General features: G+C 39.7%; 1 protein-coding gene and 1 long non-coding RNA gene across 4 annotated transcripts in view; both read right to left on the reverse strand.

Moving 5' to 3' along the window:
* LOC107226631 (cyclic nucleotide-gated cation channel alpha-3) overlaps positions 1-21,110 on the reverse strand; it is a 77,235-nt gene that overhangs the window by 40,999 nt on the left and 15,126 nt on the right. For both annotated transcript variants that reach the window (XM_046740332.1, XM_046740333.1), the window contains exons 2-7: positions 17,478-17,722; positions 15,505-15,764; positions 13,839-14,053; positions 13,131-13,386; positions 12,782-13,036; positions 12,183-12,313 (exon numbers count right to left, since the gene is read on the reverse strand). In XM_046740332.1, the coding sequence (XP_046596288.1) occupies positions 12,183-12,313; positions 12,782-13,036; positions 13,131-13,386; positions 13,839-14,053; positions 15,505-15,764; positions 17,478-17,645 (1,285 nt within the window). In that variant the 5' untranslated portion in view covers positions 17,646-17,722. The remainder of the gene's footprint in view (positions 1-12,182; positions 12,314-12,781; positions 13,037-13,130; positions 13,387-13,838; positions 14,054-15,504; positions 15,765-17,477; positions 17,723-21,110) is intronic.
* LOC124294567 lies at positions 3,303-6,503 on the reverse strand. Of its 2 annotated transcripts, XR_006904456.1 has the most exons (5): positions 5,621-6,503; positions 4,794-4,990; positions 4,485-4,667; positions 3,857-3,957; positions 3,303-3,721 (listed from the first exon to the last, which is right to left on the reverse strand). It is a non-coding gene; the product is annotated as an uncharacterized LOC124294567 (long non-coding RNA). The 2 variants fall into 2 exon arrangements; XR_006904455.1 differs by having other exon boundaries at positions 3,303-3,957.

Below are 21,110 nucleotides of genomic sequence, written 5' to 3' on the forward strand. Positions count from 1 at the left end.
TGCTCAATCTTTTCCACAAATTTATCCTAAAGAAACAAAACAAACCACAGCTTACTAAATGTAAAAGGAAAAGAAAAAAAGGAATCTTGGATGACTCCGAAGACTGGAAATAAAGAAAGACCAGGAATAACGCGTTGGAAATAGTGTTTTTCGATACTAGTGCGCGAAGGTGGCAATGCCCGCACAAGCGTGAAGGCCCAGCACGAGCCCGTAGACGAGTTGAAGGGCGAGTGGGGCGCATTCACGCGAGATAGGCATTGCCAACTTTCGCAAGTGTATCGAACTCTATTTTTTGCTAAACCTGTAATGGAAAGTCCGACATACACGATTATTTTTACACGAAACCACGGCAAGATGTCTGTTCAGTGACGATGTCGAGCACGGCAAAGAGTGACAAACTATTACATCGGTAGCGCTAGTGCAGCTGTTTGCGAAATGCTCAACTGTGTATAAAAGCGCGACCGTCATTTTCGCACACCGCTAGCAATGTGCGAAGGTTTATCTCATACCGCCGGCAATGTGCGAAGGTTTTTTTCTCACACCCCTAGCAATGCGCGAAACTTTTTCCCGCACATGTGTATAAAAGACTACTTTCGGTGCTTGTAAATGGTGCATAAAAATGGACTTTCCATGCAGGTGTTGCAAAAAAATTCTTTTTTATGTCATAGCCTCCAGTTGGGGAAATTCACCTTCTTGAGGGACAAGTCGATTGTACGAGAATTTTTTCTTCACGGTTGAAATTACGTAAATCGTGAGGGCTACGCAAGCATATTTCTTCAAAAAGGTCGGGTCACAAACCTGGAGAAGAATGAAACGGTGCTTCCACTTCTTAACTTTCACTTTGTTGAACCATTCTCTTCCCCACGTTTTTTCCCGTTCTTTTAATTAAGAAAGCAAGAAAATTGAATTTTTTTTATTAGTTTATTATTCTACTTCTTCTTTACGCTCTTTTGCAACTCTTCAGCTAAAAGTAGTAGATTAGGGAACTCTGCGGGTCATTGTATACTGTAGACGCACCTTAAAACCGTTACCAAATAAAGAAATTACGAGACGACCTGTCGCTGCCACCTTGAAGTTTACAACGTATATCATAAACTCGAGTGCAGGCACGAATTTAAGCTGCTCGCCCCAAAGAGATTTTTCAAGTGGTCGAAACCTCCACCTAATTTCCAAAACAAGGAAAGGGGATGATTTGAGTTAAGAACGCGAGACTGAATTGAATCCTTTTTGGTCAATTAAAATAATACATCGTGAATATTAATTCACTGTAACAATGCAACGTAGATTTGCGATCAATTTATTTACCTCTTCAACCGTCGTGACGAGCGTTAAAACGAAAATCATGTTAAATATTCATTCATTCGCAGGACTTTACAGATCGATTTATCCATCTAATCCCAAAGAAAATTCTGCCCCCCCCCCCCCCCCCCCCCGCCCTTCCGCCCCTGTTGAGGGGTTATGATCGTGGCGTCATGTGACTGATTTGACAACATGTATGAGAATCCATCCCATTTTTTCTTTAAAACATCGGCTCAATCTGAAATTCGTTGGGATCAGATCGTTAGGACCAGCTAGGACCGATAAATTATTATACGGAATAATAATTGAATAATTTTCCCAGTATAACCTCAAACTCGTATCGCAGTGAAACGAATAGATGAAAAATCTGTACGATATGTGTTCAGACCTGGGTGACCAGAGCGCAATTTCAGCCGATAGCACGATCATCTTACAATAAATTACAAACCGATTCGAAGTTCTGAGAAAAAATAGTCCCGATTCTCGTAAATGCTCTTAAGTCGGTTAGCCACGATGTTCAAAATATTCTAACGGGGTGCTTTGGTCGATTTCGACGTTGACGTATATATCTCGAAATATCAAAGTCTGCGTATCTCATACTCGGAAACACGTTTAACAGTCATAATCTAAACAGAATTCTGAACAAAAATACTGTAACACATTTTCATTTTACGTAGAAATAAAGAAATGGCATGGAATCTATGAAATTACAGGGGTATAATTCGTCAACAACGATATCGACCAGGGCTTCCTCTTAAGGTGTAAGAATTACAGGAATGTTCTGCAGGGGTTGAGATTCAACACAAAATTCGTACGACTTTTATAATCAAGAAGATCATTCTGGTTGCCAGTTTCTTTCGTCGTTTCAATTTACTTCACCTTACAAGAATGCGATACACGTATTCGGGCATGTATATGTATTCTATGTATACAAACGAACGGAAGAAACTTCCTAGAGCAGTTATAAATGTTAGATATGTACGCGCGTTGCGCGAGATAGCTATACATATTACGATATTATAAAACGTATTACATTCCAAGATTACCACTCAGCCCACCATCGAGGTGATGAATATATATATATATATATATATATATAGATATATATATGTGTGTATATATTATATATATACCTACTATATATATGTACTATACATCGTACTGGATTGAGCTAAATTTCAATTTCTTCAAGCTAGGGTCGCCGCCTCGACTCGCCGCCCCCTTTGCATTAAGCCTCCATCAAACTTCTCCCGCCCTCAGGGCCCCTTGAACCACACGAAGTCATCATTTATTCGGAAAAGAGGCAAGCAAAAATACAGGAATTTTTTTTTTTCAAAAGGAAATTCACTTACATCTCATCTTGTTTATCGGTAAATTTAATTTCAAGCGATGGTAATTTATTTTGCAGTAGCATCTTCGTATATCCCGATTACGAACGTATGTACTTTCTGTATTATATTACAGTATATCATATTCATTATCCTTTAGTTTTTCTTTTGAGACAATAATTAGAAGAAAAATTAGTAATTGGCGCATATCGGAGAAAAGATAAATCACTAGTGCTTTTGTACGTTGAATCGTTTATTTATCGCATGTATGCATGTGTAGGGGTATCAGGTATCATGTATTTTCGGACGGACTGCTTATGTAGGAAAGAAAGAAACCGGCCAAAGTGATAACGCCGAAAATCGATGCCAGCGTGAAGATTGCCTCCGCCAATTCATCCGACATTTCCACAGACTCGGCGTTGACGTCTGTATACATTTTTGCACGTTTTACAAGAATTATCAATTACTTTCAAGAAAAACACGCAGACATTGAATATATTTTTTTTTAAATCCTTCCTTCCAATTACGGCGATAAATTAAAAGATATCGAAATAAAAAAATATTCGATATAATAATAGTATCAATACTAATAATATCAACTTGTTTTTAAACTCACGCAGTGAGCGAAAATCGGTAATTTTAATTCAATAAAAATTCTCTGACCTGTCGGTATATCGTTGTCGTCTTTTCCGCTCATAATTGTGCAGTAGAGTTGAAAATATACGGATTGCGATATCGAGAGTAGGTTTTTCGTTATCCCGATATTGGATATAGTCTTTTAATTCTAGATTAGTAATGAGTCGATGATTCGATTAATCGTGAAAGAGCGCACAGGACTCGTGACAGTGTTTTTTAAAATCACTTCGAATTGAGTCTCGGCCGCTAAAAGTATCGGTTCAAAATCTGAGTCTTGAAGCCAGAATTGAGGTGTCTATATCTCTAATCCGATTTTCTTTCATCTTCCGAATTTGCTGCTCCTGCTGTCGATTCTGATACTGCTGCTGTTGACGAGGCCACGTTTTCTTCCTTTTTTACCGACGATTTTCCAGCATCCGTCGTTGCAACCGATTTTGAAGCTTGAGGTTCCGAATTCTCTGAACAAAGTGTTAAAGTTTCGGAAGAACAAGGTTTTCATTGAGAGGTATATAATAGAGGAATCTGTACGGATTTTGGTTCGATATTTTCAAGACGAATCGTTGAACCGATTTTCATCAGATTTTCTTTCTTACTTGCTACGGCTGCTGCTAACCTCAGCTGTCGATCTTTTTTACAGTTATCATCTCGCGTACAACCTGCAGGACCAGATTCCGGCATGGCTTACAAAAGTTTGCTGAAAATTTCAATTCAATGAAATTTTTCTAAACGAATTTATAACCCATCTGTGTCATTGGAAATACGGACAGATATGCAATTTAGTATTTGTCCATTCTGCACCGGAAGTATGCCTTTTAATGTATGCAAAGTGGACAAAAAGTGTCTTTTTCTCGCTCGGAAACGAATGAAAGAGCGCAAAATATCGCAAAATATATCGGCTTGCCCGAATTCCCGGGGCAAAATTGAGTCCCCGTGGTTGTCTGAAAATCGCACTCGTACCAATCGCTCGCTTTCCGCCCTTGATACACAATGTACTATTCCCCAGTTTTTTAAAACAAAAATTTCAACACATTTTATTAGCAACGTCAAATTTGATCGAACAATAATATCTCGAATAAGTGTATAAAAAGTATATTTGCTAAATTGGCTATCAAATTCTGTCTGGAGTTGACTGAGATTTTTTATTTGCTCTTAATTTTGTTTTCCTTTTCCCTGGAAACTTGGAAGAAAATCAAATTTTGGCACTTGGAAAAGCTCACTTACGTACGTCGAAGAATTTTCGCAACAAATATTTCAGCTTTTGCAATTTGAATTTCCGGTATTATTGCTTGCAGGTGGATTTCCGGGTTTGGTCACAGTTTCTCTCAACTTCTTCAACGTCGTTGAGTTTAAACAAGAAGTTTCGGGAGTGCAGCCCAACGGCGAGGAGGCCAAAGCTTCCTGTACCTGATGACGAAATTTTATTTAAACCGAATGTAATCGTCGTCTGACATCTAATTGCATACGTGGAAAAAAAAATATAGTCCATTGCGCAACACAATAATAAAGATAATCAAAATCTTAATAACCTACGTTCAGCAGAGTTTCGTCAATTGGTGTATAATCTCTACAGCACGCGTCACAATCTGATTTATCTGGACCAGAACCGGAATTCGTTGTTGATTTTGGGGCCTCGTTTACTCCCGACATTATTATTGACCGTATAAAATTGCTCGTTGACTATCCTCGGATCTCTGTACACTATGATTCGCCATATTTTACGATTTTCGCTATATCACACAGGTTACAAAATTCCATATAAATATCAGAATTTCCACATTTTTTTTCCGTGTATGATATGCTTTAGCGTAAAGTCGCGGAAGATTAGGTAAACAAATTTCACCCTGGTTTTAAAAATTCGGGAAACGTTTTCCTGAGTAATTTAATCACATAAATACAGTAATAATATCGCTGAATATGTGAAAAAAATTAAAATCCTGTAATACCTATACTACACGATTTTCTGAACGTACAAGAAATATGTCGAATAAATTTTGAATTTGATTTATGAGAGTATAAAAGCATGTTTCCGGATCACCGAAACACTAACAACGCGTTGTAAAAATGTTATTTATTCTTTAAGTGACCAAGAAAAAATATTTTCTCCACATTCTAAATGCTGAAAACATAGATATAACACAAATTTAATATTATTTATATATTTATGACAGGTCGGATAAGCCGCACGGAGTAAAATTTTTCAATGAATCAAGAAACACGTTATCTATTGTAAAAAATTCTAAAAGAAGCTAATTACAATTTACGGTATTTCCGATAGATCAAGAAATGCTGAATATTTTTCTAAGCTCTGAATTATGCGAAAAAGAAGCATAGAGAAGTTGAAAAGATGGAAAACGTACCGTAGAGACCGTCAAGCTTGCGAAGATATTCAATTGTGTACGTAACGCACAAAATTTTCCAACGAGATTTTTGATAAAAATTTTGAATTTTCGAATTTACTGCCAGCGAAAAGTATGTATCGGTTAAAAATTTTGACTAAGTAATATACCAGACGAGACACAAAGAGTCAAACAATAACAGTTGACAGCTAGCTGTTCAGTTGAAGAACCACGAAACCTTCTGTCACTGACTTCACGCATATGAAAAGAAACAACTTGCTCATAGAATCGGTAATCTCGGTTTTGTCTCGAGTAACAGACAAGCGATTGCAACGAATCGAAAGAACCGATCGAAAGGTGTGTAACATGCAAAGCGGCCATTCGGATCAAAGCTAGAGGCGTGACTACAGTAACATGGCGTCTCACTGGGACAACAGCTGATCGATTTGGCTAAAATACTCGGCAAAGTGAGGCAGAAAACTTTTTGCAAGTGATTGGACTTCTGTTTACGTCCGTTAAGTTAGTACCGAGTGAAATAAATGCATTCACAAACGAGTTTTATAATTAAATACAACCCGGTAAGTGTAACATATTCTTCTGCCATCTGACGGCAGATCCTTCAACATTTCATATCCCAATAATTCGAGGAACACATGTGCCGTGAATTTGAGAAATTGAAGGACAAGGATCCCAGGCATGTTATACCAATACAAATGGCGGCAGTGACAGCGTGCAGCTGTAGTGGAAACGGCACCGGAGACAAACGGTTCACTCTGTGGGTGTATATTTTATTCAAACTGTTTGGACGCCGCGAGTATGGTGTAGGAAGGTGCATTTATACATGTTTGCACAACTGTTTGTTTGTCCCCTCTCTCTGAACGAGTAGACGTGAAACTAAATGTACGTAGATGCATGAGACACGTGCGTAGGATAATATTTACGCATGTTCGTGGTTGAAAGTCATATACATATGGATAAAATATAATTTAGAATATTTATGCGTTTTTTTTCCCGTGTCGCGCCTGTCGGAAAAACTATTTTTCCAATAATTCGCATTGTTTTGTTATACTTTCATGTCCCTGTAAATGCGTTTACATCGATGCTACGTGATAAGAGGAGCGGCTATTTAACTTGCAGTGTAAAGAAAATAAAATCGAAGGGTGAACAATTTTTTTGTATAAACTTATCAATAATAAAAAAATAATAATTCTCACTCCTCGGCCTTGTAGAATATCTTATTATTTATTTTTCATCATTTCACAGTGCAATGTGTATAAATATTCCATATTCCATATTCCATATCAATTAGACTAGGGTCTGACCCTCTTAGATTGTGTGCGTGATTTTTTACATTATTGTTCCAACTTTAACAGGCATTCCAATTTTTCAGATCCTTCCAACCGTTTTTGGGCCACTCAAAGCTCCTTAAATGATGATATTTTGATAATGATTGGAATATTTTTGAAAATTATGAAAAAAATTGCACCCATTTCGTGCCTAAAACTAAAAATATTCCAACCAAAATTAAAGGGGGCAGGTAAAACGGTAATTTTTTATAAATCTTTCAACTAATTAATAAGTTCATTTTCGTCATTTTAATTTGTTTTTTGAAGATACAGGGTTCAATGTATCTTCCCTAATACTAAAACAATCTCTAAATTTCAATTGAAATTTAAAAAAAATTCTAAATTAGTGTGATTTTACAATTGTTACGTCCGGCGTTCCACCACACATCATCCCCATCTTCTTCGACCACCTCTTGCCTCTACCCGCTAACTCTTCCACGTCCCTTGTAGTAAAGTTATAGTCTCCATACCATCATCCTATTTCCATGCAGCTTCACGCTACTCGCTTCGGCCCTTACGCCGCTAATTCTATTCTCCAATATTCTGGATTCCCACACCTTTCGTCTACTCGTACTTTCTGTCTCAGGCCCACTTCTATTCCAACGTTGGTCTAATCAACTTCTATTCCATCCTTCATCAAAGACAATTCTATTCCGACGTTCGTATAACCGACTTCAATTTCAACTTCCAGCTTCAACCTCGGTTCCACTCTAAATATTCATTTCACCTATTCCTAATCCACTTCGCCTAGTTACGCAATTAAAACCTTTTCCAGTTCTGGCAAAGTAATTATACAACCGAAAATATACCTTCTCCATTTCGTTGTCACTCCTTCCATTATTCCCGGATCGAGGACAGCGACGAGACCGGACCCAAATTTACCCAAATAACATCTTGGTTGGGTATAAAGGTGGGTCGACAACCGATCGTTGAATCAACCCCGCTCTATCCCGTAACACAATGTCGAATTTTCATTAAAATCGATAGTTTCTTCTTCTTGTTACGTCCTTCAGACCTTGGATACTTTTCCTACACTCTTACAGCCATCTTATACCCTGCATCCTCTTCTTATCATCACCTCATTGCCTCGATTGCGATACCGGATCAGCAGGATGCTTCCTCTACTCCGAAACTGCAACTAGCCAGTCCCTTGCATCTTCCCTCCCCCCCCCCCTCCCCCCCCCATATATTCACACTCTCAAATCATCTTTCATACGGCCAACATCTAAATTCACGTATCTTCCGTTTTCCTTCTACATAACTTCTCAATGTACTCTCCATATTTTTTGCGATAAATAAATTATATACACTAACATTCAACTCCTGAATACAAGTTCCTCTAATTCCCTCTTATCCTTCGTACGTGCGCGTATTCAACGAGTTACGAACCCGAAATAGGCCGTAATAAGATCACGACTGGGTGTGGATGCGGTCATCGATAGCCACTCGTCCTGATCACAATCATCCACCCTGTAACACTGTATTAAGAAAGATATGTTGTTCCCTGAAAATTCAAAAAAAAAAAAAATCGAACGTCTGAAAAAAAATGTTAATTAGTTGAAAGACTAATAAAAGAATACGGGTTTGCCTATCCACTTCTATTTTGGTTGCAATACTTGCGGTTCTGGCCACAGAATTTACGTAATTGTTTCCTAATTTTTAAAAATTATACAATCACTATGAAAATAACACCATTCAAGGCACTCTGGGCGCGACGCGGAGGGTTGGAAAAATCTTTAAAAACTTGGAAGGATTTTTAGAGTTGGAACAGCAATATAAAAAAACGCAGACCAAATCCAAGAAAGTGAAGGTCAGACCATAGTCTAACTGACGTGGAATGCTCCATATATATATACATATATTGTGTATATTAAAGTCAGTGTCGCCGTCGCGTCGCGGCAGTCCATTCTCGCCGAGTAAGGGTTAATTTCATAAAATCAACGCGTGGCCCGATCCAATTATCCTAAGTAATCTCACAAGCCACTTCCCTGCCTTGACTAATTTACTGCAACGATAAAGGTCGAAACGCAAGGGGGAAAGAGAGAGGAGAGAGTGAGAGAGAGAGAGAGAGATATTGGTGAGAGGCTCAGATGATTCGCGACACACGTCTTCACCGTATAAGCTTATGTATGTGTATATATATATACCTACATGAGTTAAGCTGCAGCATAAATGGTATTCACATCGAGAGGAAAATTTCCGATTTTTTTTTTTTTGCACTATTATTCGGTATAGTTTTTTCTTTCACTCGCCCGTTTCATGTGTTTTTTTTATCTTGGGCTTTGGTACTAGTTCAGCAATTTTACTCCTTACCCTTTCTAAATATTTAATGACCTAGCTACCTATATTTCTTGCCACTGGCGAACGGAGAACTACAGAGAGAGAGAGTGAGAGAAGGAGAGAGAGAACTAGAGGAATTGCGCTAAGAGTAAGTTCCCTTAATTAAGCAGAGCATTAAATAATTCAGTTACCCGTGAGTAGAGAAGGCTGTGTATATATATATATAATATATATACCTTATAAGGGAACGTGGGGCAAAAAAATTTTGACAAAAATGCGTCATTGAGAAAAAAAAAAGTAGAACATTTTTTTAAATCTTTTTTGGAGGGGCTCCGTCGTACTCCAGAATTTTTTTTTTTTTTTTTACAATTACGGTAAAATTATGATGAATTTGTTCGAGATAGATTAGAACAACTTATACCCGGTATTCAAAAGCCAAAAAAAAATAATTAGCTGCTTCGGAGGTCCGTCGTGCCCTACGTTCCCCTGTATGATAATCTGCATACATGTATTACGTATATCCCTTTGGGTGGGTCTTATGAGTAAATTATATACGTACTATATTTCTCACGATTCAAGTAGAGGATGAAATTATACGCAAAATTTAATTTCAAAATGCAAGGTAAAACAAGCGAATAATATGTCTGTATTTTTGTTTTATTTTAACAATTGTTTATATTTATGGGATTGTTTTTTTTCTTTTTTTCACGTTTCCGAGTAATTTTATCATCATCGAGCATTTATTATCTGATTTTGCATGACGGACGGGTATTTTTAAATTCTTTTATTACATGTGGTATATATATTATTCGAGGGTAAATCACTACGCACAGTTTTTCATTACTTGTGGGTTCTATATCATTTTCAAGTAGTCGAAACATCTGGCCAACAATCGTCTTAAATTACCCTAAATATCCGAACTTGAAAAATACTGAATCTCATTTCAACGCACCCACAAAAAACATAAAATACATTCACATTTCACTATAATCGAGTCGCATTTGACTTGATGAAATGTCAAGAGAATTGTAAGAAGATGATTTGAACACGGAGAAAGTGAGACAAAAAGTCGCCAAACATGTCCAAAATTGGGTACTGCACGATGGGCATTAGTTAAGAATATTAAACAACAATAATATAAAACAATACGCTTGTACAAATATAATCCAGTAATCTCACTGAAGAAATATCGTGAAAATCACGTCAACAATACAATGGTAGTTAAGCTACGACTTATCAGTGAAGAAAATTTCTAGGTATAAAGTTGAACCGCCGAAATTGGAGGTTGAAGCGTCGAATTGAACCTGTTGGATTCTAAAAATGATAACACAACATTTACAGCTGTTTCTTGATACATACTATACAGTCGAACCCAACAGCGTTCTTCGCGCTTTAGAAAATACCGCGACGTGACATTTCTCGTTCGGGACAATGCACGGGCTTGACTGTCCTACTTCGGGACAACAAACGGACGTGACAGTTATCATTCGAGACAACGCGTGGTCGAGACTTTGCGCATTCGAAGGATGAATCAGTCGCAACAATGTGCGTTCGGGAGTTCAGGGTGTCCAGGATATTCACCATTCGGGACTTTGAGGGGTTCACCCAAAATTGGCTAAAAACATGACTTACACAAATCCCTACCATGATTTGGAATACTCTTCAACTTGAAAATCGATTAGGTAGACACGTCCAAAATGGACCGTAAAACGAGGAGAATGTATAAGAGACAGTAACGCAAATTTCATGAATAGCAAATCAGCGGTTAATGAAAAATGTCATTGATAGAAAAAAAAAAAAACAGGGCTGATTTAACGTGTAAAAGATGAAATTGGACCTTGTGTAGACCCAGGAAATGAACCGAAAAAATGTTAACACCATACATTTTTTTATGATGGATGCACTGTGAAAATTTTGAAGATATTGTAGCGCGCACGAGTTGCGGTATCTCCATGTATACTGTAAAGTACCTACGACGCGCATACCTTTGCCACGTGATGAATTTGCTCGATAATCCGTACATGACATATTATATCCATAATATCTCTCTATATTAATAAAGATATCTCGCCGCCACGCCGCGGTATCAGGAATCCAAGAACCCTGACCCATACGACCTGCCCCCCCCCCCCCCCCCTCCGCACACACGCACCAAGGCACCCGACGACACCCGAACACATCCGAACATATCCGAACACACCCGAAGACACCCGACACACACGAACGCGCTTGCGGTCAGGTCAATTCTGGGAAAAACTCATAAAATTCTTTGGACACCCCTGAAATTCCGGGTGAGCCATATGAAATTGTGGGAAAAATCATACACCCACGTCCATATATATCAAAATACCTCGCCACCGCCGCCGCCGGTGAGTCGGAAATCTGGGAATAATAATAATAATAATAACAATAACAGCAATAATAAAAATAATAATACCTCCCAGACCCCTTCCAACCAAACCCGAAATGCGGCGGTTTTGCGCGAAGCGCGCAAGGGGGCAAAGGCCCCTTGTATGTATATGTATACATAAACGGGTATGCATGTACGTAAATGATGTATGCATACCTCGCACTGTCGCCACGGTGGTAGTTGCCGTTCAAGACAATTCGCGAACCGAATGTACACAGCACAACATTTACGTAATATGTATATCATATGCACATGTGTAATATATTTACACAGATTTGTATAGATTTTGAGAAATTTCCACAGTCACCAATGCACATGAACAGGTTTACAAGAATCGACAAAATTGTCGCAGGTTCGTTGTTACGCAATAAAATATGTCGCCATCTAAATGTTGGCATTTTTCAGACTCTGTTATCAAGTCTCTGGAATCTGGCGGTATGCTTGTTCGAATTATTCAAATAAGGTAGAAAACACGGAAATCGGCAGAAGGTATGAATGACAGCAGTGAATTGATGGTGTACGTAATGTATTAGTTCAAATCACTCACCCTGAAACTCCTTCCTGGCCGCACTGACGGAAGTAACAATATTTGCAACGTGACCGAGAACTGTTGCGAAGAGAAGTAATCCGAAAAGTAGTTGCCCTATCACGAACAAGTATTCACCTTTACTTCTTGGCCTATAACAGAAAAGAATTTACTGTCCTACTTTGCGCCCTTACATCCATTCAATTTATTTATATTCTTTCTTCTTTTCGTTGAGAAAGCAAAAACGAAACCCGTAAAAAAAAGAGGATCTTCCGAAAAAAGGGGATTGCGTTCGGCCTGAAATTCGACGGTACAACGATTTTCAAATGAGAGTGATTCGAAGTTTCTGAAATTAACCTTCGGCTCGAAGTTCCTACAGGTTCGATTCGAAAACTGTGATAGAACAAGAACATCGAGTAAAAAACGCGAGCGTCGTTTAATCCTCGATTTGAGGAGCCGGCATAAGCAAATGAATTTATATCCAACGTCAATCACAAACGGCTTATAGTACGTGACGTTGAGAGGCTGAAGGTACGAGACGCGGTAAATATTGACTGACACTTATCACCCCTTGGACGTGAAAAGAAAGTAAAAATCGAACCTTGGGTAATTTCACTCACCTGGGCAGGTCACCGATCGTTGTCAGGGCGAGGGTGCACCAGTAGTAACTCTGCAGGTATTGTTTGACCACGTCAGCGGTTTCCGAGTCGCCGAAGACCCAATTTTTACTGCCGAAACCATTGTTCTTGCATATCAAATGGTAGAGGCATCCGTTCCAGTGAAATATCACCAGCAGATAGTGGATCAGCGACGTGGAACGGAAGAGGTTTGGATAGTTGGTGTGTCTCTCCGTCCGGTCCATGAACGCCCAAAACCTGCAGAAAGGGTGCGATAATTAAAAAGGGTCAGAAGAGGTCTCTTTGTCTCGGCGTGTACAACAAAAACGACACTTCAAGGATCGAGACTCACCGGTATATTTTCACGAGCCTGAAGCTCCTGAGTATGCTGTTGAAGCCGATCGACAAGTACAAAAAGTCAAGTGGCAAAAGGCAGAGGCAGTCAATGTAGAACGTGGTACTGTTCATATAGTGGTGCCTCAGCTTGGTTGAGTCAGTTTGCAGTACGCCGTCCTCGAGATATCCGGTACGGAAGTGGAAGACGATATCGATGAGGTAAAGAAGGTCGGAAAGATAGTCGAGGCAGAACCAGACAACCAGGGTCTCACCTATCAAATCAAATCATGAATCGAGGAGTCAGTTCAAAGTCCAGAAAGCCAACGTACATTCTTTAGCCTCTTTAATTCGGCTGGAATTTCATTGTCGAATCGACAACCTTCGCAAATAACAACCAGCTGTTCAGTCTGACGGGAAGCCACAGAAAGGGAGCTCGTAATATCGTTGATCAAATCGCTCAAGGTTTGATCAAATAAAGAGAAGTTCGAAATCAGTCGGAGTGAGATGATCACTCGCCGCTTATAGCGAGGATCTTTGCAGTACCCTTTGCAAAATTACCTGAACAGCTGGCTGTTGGTGTCAGCTGATTTGTTAAGGGTTCCTTGTCAGTGCAGGGAAAACCCTGAGAAGATCAAAGGCATAGCCGCTATATTGTGCTGTTTGACTTGGTTTACATGACCTTGCATTCTATTCCGTCAGTCGATGAAGCCGATTAAAGTCTTACCGTTAATTTCCTGAAAGGCGAACCTATAGATGATGACCCAGAAGTTGTAGAGAAAGGCGAGGGACACAACCATTGACCAGTAGTAGCATAAACGTCCTGCAGGATCAAAGACGAAGGACCAGTTTGGCGCCCCCGTCCTGAATCCTCGGGTTCCGGGTTGTCCCGGAAATCCTCTACTGCCTCGTTGCTGTTGCTGTTGATGAGCCGTATATCTCCTTGGAAAAAATTTATCGCTCACTTCAAACCGATCTCATTACATTTTATTTAGGCTTTTGACGCAAGTATATCGAGCCAGCTGCGCAAACATCGAAAACGGAGGTTAAAAGTCACGCGCCGTCATTACCGAGAGTCGCTTACGTTGAACAAGTGTTGTATGTGCAACTGGTGAGGGTTATTGATATTGTTATTACGCACGCACATATCTTTACTCGATATTTGCGAGAGGACCATTTTCGTAACAAGAACACTTCGACGCGGTGAAAACATTGCCAGCAGTTCCAATTCCGAATACAATATCAAAAGAAAATATAATTGTTTGTCACTAGATCCTTAAACTTGCGTTAAACAGGATAAATATTGAGTAATGCATTCACAAAGAAGTTTACCAAGTAATCGCAAGACTGTTTTTTCATGTGACCATTTCATTGGAAACATAATTTTAAGTTGGATCAGGTCATTTCACTTCACTAGTCATGCATCAGAATTTGAAACTGATTTATGTTTTGATGATTCATTTGCAAAACTGTGTTAATGGGAGCACCCGGTGAAAGTGATCACTTGTTATCAGGCCTTGAAAACCACGAATAACCATCTCAAAACCGGAAAAATGTTTTCGGTAATGCCTGTTTCGGTCTGTGGCCGTTGATAGGTTCCAGACTACCTGCTCCTATTTTTTTTTTTTGAGCAAGGTGTTGGGCTGTCATATTGGTTTTTAAGGGTTTCTAGCATCCACGGAAAGAATGCCTGGGATCGCTATTATTTTTGTATGACCCCGATTCTGTGAAAAAAGGTTAAAACTCATATTTTGCCCTTTATCTTGCGATGCTTGTGTTATTCCCGTCAAACCAAATATTCATAACTTTTTCCAATTTTTCATCGTGTTCCCATTATTTGTTCAAACAATACCTAGCATCGGTAAATGTTTTCCGAATCCTATTTAAGTGGATAAATATTTGTATGAATTGTAAGAATATTTGAGGTTAGATACATCGAGACGATGTGTCATGTATAAATTTCAGATTTTTGACGGTTAGTTGCTCTAAAAAATATCAACGCATCAGTCGATAATACGTATATACATATCAGTGCCTGGCGATGCAATACAAGTTTCAATAATTTGTAAACCTAGAAGAATGTGTATCGCAAAAAGGATGTTTTACAAAAATCGTTACAAATTTTTCCCAGTGCCGTAATTTTCGTTCTCATTTCCAATTTTATAGACAATTTAAAATAATTAATTTCCCGTAAAAAAAAAAACAAACAAAAACATTTATGTATTTAGAATAGTTTCAAGTGTCATGAAAAATAGTTGATTACGCAACAAGGAGGTAAATTAGGTCGTTTTACGCCGAGCGTAAGTTTGCAATATGAATCGCAGGCGAGCCGTAGAAGGTTCGAGGAATGTTTTAGCGCTTACGATGGTTACATCGAAGGTGGTAATACTCACGTCTCGGTCCCATTGCAGCTGCCAGCAGTATTGAGGTGATTAGTAGAGGACTGATTGTGAAGGTGGGCGCCACTGTCCCTTGAAGGGGCGAGGGTAATGGCATTCGGAAGTTTCAATCGTCCTCTGAGGTCTCTCCGGCGTGCTCTTCTGCTCAGATCAAGCTCACTGGCCGCTGAACTAACCGCCGCCGCTCTGTTTACGTACGCTGCAGACAGGGAGTCCCTCGACGATGAGAAGTATCGCTGCGACACAGAGTAAACCTGGACATGCCGGTCTACCATTTTAGCCGGGATAGCTGCAGTCGCGCTTTCATATGCTTTGACAATGGTGCAGCGTTTCATTCAAGGTGAACGAATCAAGCGTGCTCTTAGCATATTCTCTACAGGGTCTCCCGTCTAGGCACTTTGCTAAGCACTAATCCTATTGGGTTCGTTAATGTGCGCGTAGTTAGGACAATATAGCGTCGAACGTAGATAAGAGCTCATGGTTTCAGCTTCATTTTAGAAATATCAAGGCACAGAAAGCGTCGTGCAAGCTTTCGGACTTTCGTTTCGGTACATCAGGTCGATGTGAATTGGTAAAACATGCAGTAATAGTAAGTTACGATACAAGTGCGCTAAGTACGTGGTTCTCGCTTGAATGTAGTTTGTCGACCGAGCGGAGCGAGGGTAACAAAAACAGGAGTGCGAGGGTGACATACGCGCACGCGTATCGTATACTATTTTTTGTAATACCTGTAAGAGGAAGTTCGACTCCAGAAAATTGTAAACGTAGTAGTCTAACCTGAACGTAGACGTGCTGCTGCAATACAGCGGACACGATCATAGTCACGACTCGTCACGTCCGATTGCGCTGCTTACACCTGATTTGTTCAGATTATCGTGCGGCAATAAACATTACCTAACTGTTCTGGAACTGTTGGCGAATCGATGGCTTCGCGCACCCTCTACAGTGCGCGAAGTCGAACTTCCCGTGCAGGTGTTACAAAAAACCGCTTTTAAAAGTAAACATGGCTCATCGGTATTGTAGATTTACTACCATAAAATGGTATCTGATGAATTTAAGAACTTCAATATGAAATACAGTTCATTTGTATGTTTTCAGCAATATTAATTTAAATTTCAGAATCTCAGGTGGCCATCTTTTCTTCCAAAACATGATTACCTTCGGAATTATGGAATTAATTCTATAATTAAATATTATCATAAGTCATGGTTCAACAAAGCTAAGAAAAAAAAATGCCTTAATAAACTTAGTGCTATTGAAACGAGGAATTCTATCAACGTATCAACACGACGATACGTGAGGTACCCTAAGGTTTTTTATATAACGCGAGTATGTTTTACGCGTTATTTCAGGCGTGTTTTCTGTACACGATCGTTCTTGTGACGCTAGAGTGAGTTTGCGAACGCGCATGCGCGGAGTACAATGCTATCGCAATGAAATCTGACATTTCGCAACCCTAACCTCAATTTCATACTTTGTAAGAAAACGCGTAATATACTCTTTTTATATAAAGAATCGTGCACAACAACGAGGAAATGGTCTTTTTGCTTCGCGTTTTTGCAATATTCGTCTTCGGTTCACGCAAGCATACTTGCCTTCGGCTCGTATCCGTGCTCACCTACGACTCATATTGCAAAGTTGCGCTCGGCCCGAAAAGACCGAGTTTGCGTCCTTGTTACAGAATATACTATTTTTAGTAGATCTCCGAGATGATATTTTTGTCGACATACCGTTGTCGACCATGTTCTCTAAAAAACGTGAAGTTGTTCGCAAGTCCATTTCCGTTTCACACAATATTAGAATTCGTTGAATAAATCAACAGATTAACATACCAAAGTCAAGTTTGAAAAGCATTGTAGGCGAGGTGATGAATAGAAATAAAGAGGAAGTAAAACGTTTTGACAAATTTGTTCGTCAATACGTTGAACATAACCATTCCCATACGCTATATCAACCAATTTACCAACCTGCTGCTGTTGTTGGTGATAATAATGGTGACTGGGCGTATGTCTGCCCATCAGTTTACAACTGACAAGGTCGAGAAGGCTTTGCCGGGAGTTGAGTCCACCTCTAGACATGCTGTCCATGCTCTTGGTAGAATCTTCGGCCCTCATCCTTGTCGCGGTTTCTCTCATCTTCTCGCACGCCAAAACCGAAGCCGAGTCACCGAGCCGTTCGCCAACGATGCCTGGACCAGTGGTAGTGATAATCCCTTAAAACCGAGTAGAAATCACGTTTTAAGAAGGCTATTACTAGCACGTTCGCATTTTTTGCTTTGTTACAGTATTTTCGCATTTAAATGCTAACCGTAAACACCACACACACACACACACACTAAGTGGCTAGCAATTGATGATCCGAAACATTGAATTGGGGGATATTGCCTTCTGTAGGGGGTTATTCATTTGTAATCGATACATACTGCTCAGTGTTGCTCCCGATTCTGGGGACAAGGATACGAATGTTTGCTCGTTGAGCACAGACCATGCTATACTTGCATGTAGTCGGTGCTCCTATCGAGTCTGGGCTTTATATGCCTCGAGCCTTTATCAAGGGCGTTTGGTCCACGTTTTAGTGCCTGAATAGCGCACTCTACGTAATTACCTAAGCGGGGCACAAATTAGCCGTAACACCGTTAGCGATTCAATGAATACACGGTTTGCGACCCTTGACCCCGTTGGACCCATAAACAATTAAAAAAAAAAACGTCTTTAGTTTCATGTATTGTTTTCAATTTTTTTTTTCTTTTTTTTCCTTTTCATCCGCCAGCTCTTTCGATGCTAGAATGTTTTTTCCCTCACGGCTCAAGTAACACGTTTTTATGGATTATGTATATTCCTTCTTCACTTTTTGCTTACACGTGTGGATTTCGGTGATTTTGGTTTAATTTATTTATTTCCATGGGCTGCGGCTGACGTGAAAAAATACTTCCTTCTGTCCAAGAAAATATACATGAGGGAACTAACCGCACGCGGTTCGAGATGTGAAAAATTTGAAAATGCCATAAATTTTGAATTAAATTTCCGAGTTTGATTGTTTGAACGCATTACCGTAAACTCCTCTCTCCGTGGTTGTTTTCAGATTAGATGCGTAGCTGCAAAGTGAGTTCGTCTGAGACGTCATAATTCAATTAGTAAGTTCAGTCCCGCGGTCTGTGGTAGACACGAAGGCTGAGGAAGATAGAAACAGGGAATGCAAGAAGCAAGAGGGAGACGGATTAATAACTTGTAGGTAAGTATCGCACAATAATTTATAAAGTTTCGGCTTAAGTCGGACGGGGAAGGGCGAGGGCGCAGTATCAGTGGCCAGGAATAAACTCGAACCTGTATACACGAAGAAAAAACCATATACCATGAGATATCAAGAGACACATAGGCTCAGGCACGGTTGGCATGAGACAAAAGACGCTGTAAGAAATTTCCAGGGAAAAGTTCCAACCGAAGAAAAATTCCTGGACCGCTGTACCTGTAGCATCGCCCATCTCATCCTATAGTCGTTATTCTCATCCGGGATAAATTATTTTTATAAATTTTACCCTGTATTGCGTATTTACCGCCCTCTTTTCAATACGTGCTGTCTTTAACCGGCGCAATAACTCGTGATCCAAAACAACAAAATGGATCTCTGAATACAACATGGCGGGGAGAGTACAAAACGTTTGCCGGCTGAACATCTATGCAGATTATGAATTCTCACGCAATATGCTAACTCGCTTTGCTGAACCGTCAGTTGCGTGTATCTTCCTCTTTTTTTCTTTTCACTCCGTTTTCTATACAGCTTAAGAATCGTGCAAAAGTTTTTATCGATTCCAGGTTCGAGTATATGTACATGTATATTAAGTCGAAGCGAAGGGAACATACATGCGAATAAGTTACAGGTTATATTACATTCGAGAAAAGCGAGTCGGAATAAAAGCTCGAGGCACGTGTGCAGATCGAGCGATATGCGGATATTGGAAAACGGAGAAGAATATTTCTGCAGCAACGCAATTCGCATGAGCATAAATTTTTCTATCATCGTGAAAGTTATACCTTATAACTTGAATACATACAATTGCATTAGTTGGTTAGATTTTTCCCGAGATATTCAGCAAGAAAGTTCCGGACTTGACAGTCGCTGGAATCAAGTGATTCGAGGTTCCGTCAATCATCGCGGAGAGTAACGATTCTCGTGATTCAGGAGACCACCGTTAGTAGCACGCGCGTTGTTGTATTTGAAAAGCTTGGACATGCCGCTGTTCGAAAGCTGTCAGACCCTCGAAATTTCTTTTTGGTGAAAATCGCCTCGGTTTTCATGGAGAACAACGTCAGGGAAGTTCGAACGGGCTGACATGAATTTCGGGCTGATGGTATAGTAATTTTATAGTAATTTTCCTGAGTAATTTTGGGTGATGTTGGAAAGGGTAGTTCAGGGTGAGACTGAGTGCATAAAACGCGATTGGGAAACACAAACTTACTGCCTCTTAGATTGTTTTCGATAAAATTTATTCGCGGGCTTCGGGACCTTCTTGTTTTTATCATCGAGAACGCACCTTCCCCAGGGATGTCTTTGCCACGCTGTTGCCCCTGGTGCTGTACCAGGTTATACCGACATCGAAAGCAATAACAGAGTAAAAAGAGGGCGGTGAAAAGAGGATCGGTGATGGCCGCAAACAGAAAGGAAATAAAAGGAGGGGAAATAAAAAAGTGTCGAACTACGCGACAGAATACGTTATGAAACTTATTTGCAAGTAAGAAGAAAAAGTGGTGAAAAAAATAAAACGGTGAAACGTTACTGTGTGGGTATTTTCAACGAACGAAAATCCGCCCTCTTCTCAAATCTGAATAACTCGTAAGAAATAAATATAAACAAAAAAAGAAAAATTATTCTCATAAGAATTCTCAAGCTGATGAAATATTTATAATCTTCTATGTATGCATTTACAATTTGAATGTATTAAAGTCATGACACAGTATGTTTTACGGTTTGAATTAATAAACTCGATTTCTGTCAAGATTATATTTCCACCAGCTCCTTCTCCATCTTCCCTGATCGTATTACTTCGTGAAGAAAAATATAAAGAGCATAATTCCAAGCATGACTTGTTTCTTGGGAGAATTTCACGAGTACGGGGATTCGGAAAATCGTTTTACGAAAAGAGTCGTGAAAAATCTTACAACGAAGAATACACGCGAAAAGTGAGAAAAAAAATGATGGAATGTAATGGCGAACTTATCATATATAAATGTTCATCGGGTAAGTTTTTTGTTGAACTATTTTTCCCCATTGTTCCTGAAAGATTTCCGCACAGCACATCCGGAGCTTCGCAACGGTGCGCACGGAGCCGTAAATGTGAACGGGGTTCACCCATTGGCGTGCATAAATCATGAATAAGGGAGAGAAGAAGGGATGAAACTGACTGGCGTCTCGCGGCGGATGCTCAAAGCTAGAATTGAGAATCTGCCAGCCGGCTTTCAGGCCATATTTCACAACGGCTCTTATCCCGAGCTACCGCGACAAATTCGAGCTTCCATGATACGCCCATTATTGCCGTCACAGAGTTGCCACCCCCTTTTCCTCCACTCCACCCTTATCGAGGAATAAAATTTCAATGTATACAC

Source organism: Neodiprion lecontei, chromosome 5 (genome assembly GCF_021901455.1).
Source record: "Neodiprion lecontei isolate iyNeoLeco1 chromosome 5, iyNeoLeco1.1, whole genome shotgun sequence".
NCBI lineage: Eukaryota > Metazoa > Arthropoda > Insecta > Hymenoptera > Diprionidae > Neodiprion > Neodiprion lecontei.